Source organism: Asterias rubens, chromosome 2 (genome assembly GCF_902459465.1).
Source record: "Asterias rubens chromosome 2, eAstRub1.3, whole genome shotgun sequence".
Lineage (NCBI taxonomy): Eukaryota > Metazoa > Echinodermata > Asteroidea > Forcipulatida > Asteriidae > Asterias > Asterias rubens.
Genome location: NC_047063.1, coordinates 11,202,804 through 11,212,040, shown reverse-complemented (window position 1 = coordinate 11,212,040; position 9,237 = coordinate 11,202,804). Strand labels below are relative to the sequence as shown.

The 9,237-nt window shown below is 40.5% G+C and overlaps 1 protein-coding gene across 1 annotated transcript; it reads left to right on the top strand.

Annotated features, from left to right (window-relative positions):
• Positions 1–3,934: 3,934 nt before the first annotated feature.
• On the top strand, positions 3,935–8,035 carry LOC117303117. The gene is made up of 6 exons (XM_033787216.1): positions 3,935–3,989; positions 4,446–5,614; positions 5,780–5,981; positions 6,485–6,694; positions 7,232–7,478; positions 7,882–8,035. The coding sequence occupies exons 1-6, from the start codon at positions 3,935–3,937 to the stop codon at positions 8,033–8,035; spliced, it is 2,037 nt and encodes a 678-aa protein (XP_033643107.1).
• The last annotated feature ends 1,202 nt before the right edge of the window (positions 8,036–9,237 follow it).

Sequence of the window (9,237 nt, the reverse complement as noted above, 5' to 3'; positions counted from 1 at the left end):
ATAAGGGCATTTATGAATGGGAATAAAATAGTAGTGACTCGTTCTTAAACGTCCGTTTAAAACCTCGCAGTATCACACAGCAATTCGACCCTGCCGGCTTTAAACGGCCGTGTAAGAACTCGTCGCTACCATTTTATTCCCTTATTAAAAAAGGGACGTCTGAAGGAATACATGAATTGGATAGTGACAGTGACTGTTTTACAAAGTTCAAATTCAACCGGACTCGACAACTTGATTGGTGGAAATATTGCTGTTGTTAATTTCACACAATCTCTTTGAATGCACAAAGGTTTGTTGCAGTAGGTCTAGTTGGGTTAAGTTACAGTCAGGTTTGTTTCAGAAAGCTTGTGGTGATGATTTTGATAAGAAATTGGTAGATAAACTACATTGTTAGACCACGGGATGGGTATTGAAAAGGGGCCCATTTTAGGGGGTTCCGTGGTCCCCATCTCCGGACCGCATGAAATTTGACGCACAAGGGTTTTCAATGGTACTGAATAATGTTCCTGTAATGAAGCAACTGCCCCTGGTTGTGTACGCAAGAGGACCCATGTAAAAAAAAAAAAAATAAATAAACGACTAGTGAAGACCCATTGTCCCTATCAAAAAAGTTTCCTCTTAGGGCCATGTCACACGAGGCAATTTACAGGCAACCAGTTCCAGGCAATCTCCAAGAAGATAATTCATTCACATTTCAATGTCCACATACATTCCTTGGGAGTCGTAAGACATTGTTTGCAAAATTACTCATGTGCTACGGAGGTGGTCCTGAAGCATGCACTGCAGTTGAATGCCTCAAAGTTGCCTGTAAAAGTTGCCCCGTGTGACAAGGCCTTTAGGGTATGGCATACAAACACACAAGATGCTTGCTAATTTTTACCAGAAGGCTAATGCATAAAATTGGCCCTAAGAATACTAAAATTATGATCACACACTGTTAATGTGTTTGTTTTTATTAGTCAATCCTCCACAGAATACAACAATACTAAAACAATTAAAACAATAACCATTAAAGACATGGAATACTGAGGACTTGTGGAGGAAGATTTTGTGTTATTTTTTTAACTAAGCATTTGGTTCATTCAATTGTATAGCCAGTCCTGCTCACATTTTCAAAGACAGCAAAATCGAATAACCTATTTTACAAATGGAAAAGTCTTCAAAACAATTCATCATTTCTCTATTACAATAAGAAAGTCAGGCTTAGTACTCCTTATTAGATGTTTTGTAGCGCAGCGCAGCGAAACAGCTCTTGTTTTAGTTAAAGTTTGTTTTTAATAATAATTGTTTTAAAGACATCGGACACTATTGGTTATTGTCAAAGGCTAGTCTTCATAGTTGGTGTATCTCAATATATGCATAAAATAACAAACCTGTGAAAATTTGAGCTCAATTGGTCGCCGAGGTTGCGAGATATTAACGAAAGAAAAAAACACCCTTGTCGCACCATGGTCACACGAAGTTGTGTGCTTTCAGATGCTTGATTTCGAGACCTCAAATTCTAAATCTGAGGTGCCTCGAAATCAAATTCGTGGAAAATTGCTTCTTTCTCGAAAACTACGTCACTTCAGAGGGAGCTGTTTTATGCTCATAATAATTTTGAGTAATTACCAATGTGTCCACTGCCTTTAAGAGACACATTGCTTTTAGGGTTGGTGATTTGGGCTAGGAACGTTTTTTAAAGACATAAAACTGGTTGAAAACACAATTTAAAGGCAGTGGGCACTATTGGTATTTACTCAAAATAATTGTTATTATAAAACCTTACTTAGTAACGAGTAATGGGGAGAGATTGGTAGTACAACACACTGTGAGAAACGGCTTCCTCTGAAGTAACGTAGTTTTTGAGAAAGAAGTAATTTTCCACGAGTTTGATTTTGAGACCTCAGATTTAGAATTTGAGGTCTCGGAATCAAGCACCTGAAAGCACACAACTTCGTGTGACAAGCGTGTTTTTTTTTCATTATTATCTCGCAACTTTGATGACCGATTGGGCTCAAATTGCTCGTTAATCGGCCGTCCAGCTGGAGGTCTCCTATCTTTTTCCACTGGTCAGACAGGGGCATTGTCAGGCCGGTATTCTTTTGTTACTCTGCGGTTTTGCGGATCGTTCGAGCTCCTTCTCTTCCTTCCCCCACGGTTATACCGCAGTCTATCAAAGCAAGGCGCTGGGGACGAGCGAAAAAAAAAAGTTTTTGATTTTCGCGCCGCACGGCACCCTCAGTGTTGACCATTTCGTCACACATGTCTGTGATCTTCGAATTCAAGCTGTTCCAGTCTGTATGTGCGGGGAAAGAACGATGATTATTTACTTAACTTTACTTTACATAACATACCTGATTTCTAAAATGTGTGATGTAGAAGCGAGATTCATGTCCTCAAGTCTGGTATTGAGCTTCTGTGTGGTGTGCTTGGCAGTTGATGTCCACAAGATCATATCCAATACGACACATCATGTTTCCAGTACAACAATAACACCATGGATAATAATGCTGCTGTTGTTGTTGTGTGGGCTTTACAAAGAGACCCCTTATTATTTGGTCGCCATCTTTTGTGAGCTGGTAAGGACGCCGATAACTGATGCTGCAGTTCCAAAACGCACCAAGAAAGGATAATAAATTTTTAATTTTGTTTTTACTTCGTGTGGAAATGCACTTCCGTAAAACCACTGGTACTTCCGTGAACGGTACTATTTGGTTCTTCTTACTTAAAGGGTCTTAAGTATACACTTATATTAATTGTTCCATTTAGGCCTTTTATTTGCACCTAACATAAAGCTCCTACTGATTGTATTATAATTTTCACAATGCTGGGGTGCGTTCCACTCGCGCAAACGTTGCCAACAGTTGCGCACGTTCGCCAACAATTTCAAGTGGAACGAGTTGTTCGCCGCCACCGTTGGCGAACGTTGGCAACTTTAGGCGAACATACTTCGGAGGTGTTGGCGAGTGATTTTTAAAATGGCGGACAAGCATACGGTATTATTTCTTTGTCACAAACATAATTACATTGTATTTTCGGTGGATGATAATGCAGATTTGGAATAACAAAGTTAATTAGTTGATGTAATGATGTCAAAAAGAGGACTATTGCAGCAAAAACGAAGTTTAAAAAAAACCTACGTATGGTGCGCGCCATCTTCATTTCAGGGCGCCGCCATATTGACATCGCGTATACGCACCAATCGTTCAAACGATAAAAAAACGTTTGCGCGAACAGTTGCGAGTCGTTTGCGCGAGTGGAACGCACCCCAGCATAGGATATAGAATAAAAATAACTAGATCGGCCACGCGTACATACACGCCATTGCCTGTGTAGAAAAAGTTTTTGCTCGCCATGGACGCGGTAAACATTTCACGTTCGAAAGGCGACGCGCCAAAATGAACACGGGAGATAGGCCTTTGACGCGCTAAATGTCACGTGCTGACGGCAAAAAGTCACGTGCTGACGGCAACGCACAGAAAATGTACACGGGAGATAGGCAACTGCAGCCCCCATGCCAGAACCCGCGTATGTACGCGCGGCCGATCTAGTTATTCTATTCCATAATCTACAATGCTGTTACTGGGCCGCGTGGAGCGTGTGCGTCGGGAGTGGGCATGCGTATGTAACGCAAACATCACGTGCGCATGCCCATCCCATAGATGAGTGCGCGCAATATTTCAAAAGAACCAGAATCTGAACGATGCAAAATATTGAACATGTCACCTAAAACATAAATCGGATCTCGTGATTGTGTTGTCAATTAAGTATTCAAATGGCGTATTGTCAACAACCTAGACCCTACGGCACTCGAAGGACGACATAGTTTATAACCAAGAACCCAAGACGTACTTTCTTCACCTGCAGTCCATAATTGACAAAGTGGTTCCAAACGCTACATCTAAATACAGTACAGTGGTTGGAGATAGCAACTAATAAGGGGACGTTCAATATGGATGCTACTAACATTATTTTGGTAAAGGAAGCTCCAAGAAGTCCATGTACAGGTAAAGCTACTGCACAAAATTACCAATGAATGAATTAATTAATAGATGATATAAAAAAAAATTCCGATCACGACCAAAACGTCCTGATCATGATGTCTTTTTACTTCTTTAGTTATAATTATTAACATTTCCTTGAACTATTTCATCACTTTCAGTTTCAATGAATTTGTAAGTAAAGTTTAAACAAATTGTATCAATATGTACAAAATTTTCAAAATAGGGACAAGGTGGAACTGCTGCTACTTAGTATTGGCCCATTGTACTGTAAGACGCCAGTCCAGTTGTATGCAACAGACGCGATAACTTACAATACATCAATTTAACAACAATACTGGCTCACTCATTTCTTGAGTTGAGGGTTTCTTTGGGAATGGAATCTTGTGTAGTGTTTTTAAACGGTTCAAAAACTTAAAATGGCTTTATGTTAATGGCTGGTTTGAATCACTTTTATTACAGTGGGTAGCGGAAGTGAAGACCAAGACATTTCTTCAGAGGGAGGAGGAGGGTCACTTGAAGAGCCAGACCACAAGGCTGCTGCCCCTCACAAGAAGAAAAGTGTACGATTCATGGAAATTGACGAGAGTGAGCTGTACCATCACCGTGGCAGCATCCACGACGAGCTTAGTCAAATGGACAGGATGAAGCCAAGAAGCTCAACTCAGGTGAAACAGAAAAACCTCTCTCTTGCCGACCGTGCTCCTCCCGTTTTCAGCCTCACGAGCTTCACCGAGCCGGGGAATACGTCCACATTGTTCCCCGGAGTGAATCCTCAAAAGGTTGCCAACTCGGAGGAGGAAGTTGACAAGGAGATAGATCGCTTTCTTGAAGAGTCCACCTCTGGCGAGGACGTGGCGGATAATTCTTTCTCTCACAAGGATTCCGTGGGGAGGTTGCAGAAGAGAAGGATGACCCTGTTTGACCATCAGCTCCTTGAGTTTCGACACAGCGAGACGGCCAAGACGTCGATCAAACAAAAAATGCAGAGACTTTCGAGCTACCTCTTTGCTATGGCTGTGCTGGCTGTTGGTCTGGCCATTGCAGACCTAGAGCTTAGCTACTCATTCCAATATAACATCAGTTTGTTTGTGAATGCATCATCAGTGCTAAATGACACTACATCACGGATTGGTAGCAGGAGTGCAGGAATCGGACTAAAGACCTGTGTCACACTGGTCTCGTTTGTGACGTGCGGGTTGCTGTACGCATACTTCCACCAGCACTGCCGTTTTCTCATTGTCAAGCACTGCCTCCCCAAGGGGGCATCGGTCTTCACCTCCCCTGGTCTCATGAACTTCTTCATGGAGTTCGCACTGTGCCTCTTCCATCTACCTCCTGTTGCTGATCACTTCCTCCCAAACGAACTCCAACTCTTGGTTTTCCTGCGTCTCTACCTCGTCGCTCGTTACACCAGGGAGCATAACCACATGGCGTTCAGCAAGTCCACTCGATTCCTTGCGTCCGTTCTCCAGACAGAGCTCGGGAGTGGCTTCTTGGTCAAGACTTTTTTTATCAAGTGGCCGTTTGCCATGATCGCAATATTCTACTGTTTGAACTTGTTTGGAGTTGGGTACTTGGTGTTCGCGATTGATCGTGCATTCAGTCCACTGCAACACAATTCTCTGTTGGTATGTAACACTTCAGTCTGCTGACAAAATATTATTGTGCAACAAATGTTAAATAAACAACCATCAAAGACCGATCTGGATTACTGTTTCTTTTTAAGTGACAATAAAGACTTTCCTCTTGCTAATTTTACCGGACATATTTTCCATACTTTTGTTACCACAAAGGATTCAATATGGATGCAAGTTGTTACCATGACGACCCTTGGATTCGGTGACGTCACTCCAGAGTCAGTTCTAGCCAGGGCCTTTGTCGGCATGTCGTCTGTTCTTGGTATATTTCTAATGGCTCTGCTGATTAGTGTCATACACGAATCACTGCAGATGTCACAACAAGAGAAGAGAATTCTTGCTTACGTCGAGAGGCAAGGTATGAAGTCAATATTTATCTGTCCTGCACATACATACACATAATGTCCTCTAATTTTTAATAACCTTATATTTCTATAATAATCTGTATACACTCCTTCACATTTTGTTGTTAAGTATGGTATATCGAGACAAAGTAACCCACACTGTTCAAGTATACGCTGCCAAATCAAAACACTGCAACTTTAAATGAATCATCTTCCAATATTGTTCTCATTTTTAAGAGTGATTCCCGCGATAGGCCAATACTGTCTTGTAAGAATGTTGGCTGCAACGAGCCATTTACATGACATACATCTAAGGGCAGTTCACTATTTTTGCATAACTCCTGCCATAAACGGCGAGCTGCAATCTGTTTTCCTTATAGTATCATTTTATTTTAAATTGGTTACTTTTTTTATTTATTAAAAACAAAATTATATCATCTGTATTTTTAACTATTGTTATGACTCTGTAATTTGACCTTCTCAATTTTGATAAAATTCGAATTCAAATTCATAACAGATCTGGTGGACCGGGTGAAGCACCAAGCAGCCTGTTGCATACAGGCCACGTGGCGTCTATATTTATTCAAACGTAGCGGCTACGACAGCTCGCCACGTCTACGTCGAATTCTTCAACTTGCCAAGTTCAGAGATACCAAGAAGAGATTGGTAAAGGAGCTATTCAGTGTACTTAACAGGTGGAGGACGATCAGGAAGAGTAACAGCCAGGGCAAGTAAAATATTGTTTCAACTATAGTTGTAAGAACAAAGACAAAGATTACAATTTTATTGAGTTGCTAAAGCAGAAAATACTGTGAGATATTAAATTTCACCGGTGATAAAACAAAATTAGTAATCAGAAAATACTGCTTAAATATTTCTGCTAAGCAAAACCGGATACCAGTCACAGATTGTACACGTGACATGGTATTTTGGCTGGTAACTTTATTCTGGTAAGCATAATATTTTGCTTTGCTTAAAGCCGAGTTTTGTGCTTAATATAAGCATAGAGAAAGTATAAGCACTAAGCAGCTCTATGAAATTGGCTCTGGCCTGAGTCACACCCCTCCCCTTATTTGGTTTCGCATTTGGTACTTTTCCGGAGAGTGTTGAGTATTTCTTTTTTCATTTGGCGACTGCACTACCTCTCTTAAGGACATTTGAAACCTCAAGGAGGTTTTGAGAAAATCTTGAAAAATCTCAGGCCTGAAGATTACATTAGCACCGAAAGACCAATCTTCTTTGCATCCTCTACCATCTTAAACAGACGACGGATGGACTAAGGATTTCGTGGCTGATAACACTGCCATCATGCTGACAGACGTAGCGAGGAGAGTGGAACAGATGGACACCATCTTGAAGCGGAGTCTTGGTATCGAAGAAGATGATGATGGTGATGCAATTGAGCAGAAGGTGAGGATTAGAAGTTTATTATTTTACCTCTCTCATCTTGTGAACATGCATGGCCTTGTCAAGAACTACAGATTTCACGAGGCAGGACAGAAAATAGTCGGGTACCCTCTGAAACTGTTGGAAGTTAGTTGACGAATTAAAATAGATGCAACAGCGGGTCGAGTCAAATCCACTGTCGTTTGAAAAAATTGTTCGAAAATAAAATCGTGATCTCAATGTAAGCCCACTATTCTAACTTGTTAAAGTATCTGTACAAACTTCATCAAGTTTGTTTGGTTATCCCAATTCCTGTAGTACAACATGGGGATGAATTAAATGAATGCGACTTTTTTTTAAACAAGTCTAAAATTTGTTTTCTAAACGTTGTTGAAATCTGATTTTACAGCTTTGTCAACAGAGAATGGGTCAAACTGCAAGTAGACAACCCGAATCAACCCAACTAGACCGCGTGCTACCGTCAGATCAGGAGAGTGTACAGTGGAAGGAGACAGCAAACGAAGACAGTGATGGCATTTCAACTGAGACTGTACTACATCATCTTACAGACCTGGGAGCCAGCCTAGAAGAGTCCTACCACAGAACCATGACAGAATTCCAGGCACTGCAGAGCTTAATCATGGCCAGAACGTCGACAGAGGGCGCTATTGCGACCCATTGAAATGACGTCAGTTCTTAGGGGAAATTAATATTTTGCTTCAAATTTATGAATATATTGCTTCGAATTGTTTATATTTATATGTACTGTTAATTACATTGGGCTCAAGTCTGTAGAAGTCAACACTTATGTCTAGGTTTGTTTGAAATGTATATTTTGTAAATAATAACAAATAATAGGGCCTGTAAATAATTTCATATTGCTATACTATGCCATGGTTACATCCATGGCCCTGTTATTGTGTGAAGTTACCAAAACAAAACTATTTCACCGTTTGTTTTTTGAAAAAAATATGAATAAATACTTTTCATATGTAAATCATTATATTTCCTTGTTTGGTGACTCTCGTTAGTTTACTCTAATTCACAATTGCAACAAGAAATCAAATTATCTTTTTTACAGTAATATTATCCGAGGAACTGTTCGTAAGCATGTCTGCAAAAGTGAAACTCAAATAAAGATTCATTGTGGAAAGACAAAGAATTCAATCCAGAACACACATTGGCCAGAACATAATTTTCTTTACAATAGACCTACACACAAGCCCCGTCTTGAAAATAAACCACAATGCATCTTCTTACTTGGAAAACAAAGTATTTAAAAAAAATTAAGCTGCCATGATGGATGCCATGCTGCAGTTTAAATGTATACCATGTCAGGTTTTATATTCAGACATAGTAATTGATCCTTTGAAAAAAATAGGAATATTTTATTGAGTACAAAGGCTGACCTGCGCACACATGGTAGGGTGTCGTGGCTAAGTGGATATTAAGAGCACCGAACTCAAGCTCTGGTGCTTCTATTTAGCAGAGTGTGGGTTCGAATCCCGGTCGTGACGCTTGTGTCCTTGAGCAAGATACTTAACTATAATTGCTTCTCTCCACCCAGGGGTAAATGGGTACCTGTGAGGGCAGAGATGGTTCTTGTGATAAATTGAACGAGTAGCGCATAATTATTAATGTTGCACAAGGCTGTATACTCCCCACCAGGGAGCTTAGATGGTTTATGGAGTGAATTAAGGCCCAGTGACCAGGGGTAATAATGTGAAGCGCTTTGGGACGCCCTCCAGGGTGTGAAAAGCGCTATATAAAAACGGGGTATTATTATTATGGTGAAGACTGAAGAAATTTCAGTCTATTTAATCACAATTTTTCAGATTTTTACCAGGCCAAAAATAGATTGTAAAACAGACTAAAGTAGGAAGA

What these genes read in the sequence shown, in the direction of transcription:
- LOC117303117 (XM_033787216.1), top strand. Translation starts at nt 3,935, where the DNA reads ATGGATGCTACTAACATTATTTTGGTAAAGGAAGCTCCAAGAAGTCCA. An exon ending in TGCAACACAATTCTCTGTTG is followed by an intron (nt 5,615 to 5,779) that starts GTATGTAACACT and finishes GTTACCACAAAG; the next exon opens with GATTCAATATGGATGCAAGT. An exon ending in TGCTTACGTCGAGAGGCAAG is followed by an intron (nt 5,982 to 6,484) that starts GTATGAAGTCAA and finishes AATTCATAACAG; the next exon opens with ATCTGGTGGACCGGGTGAAG.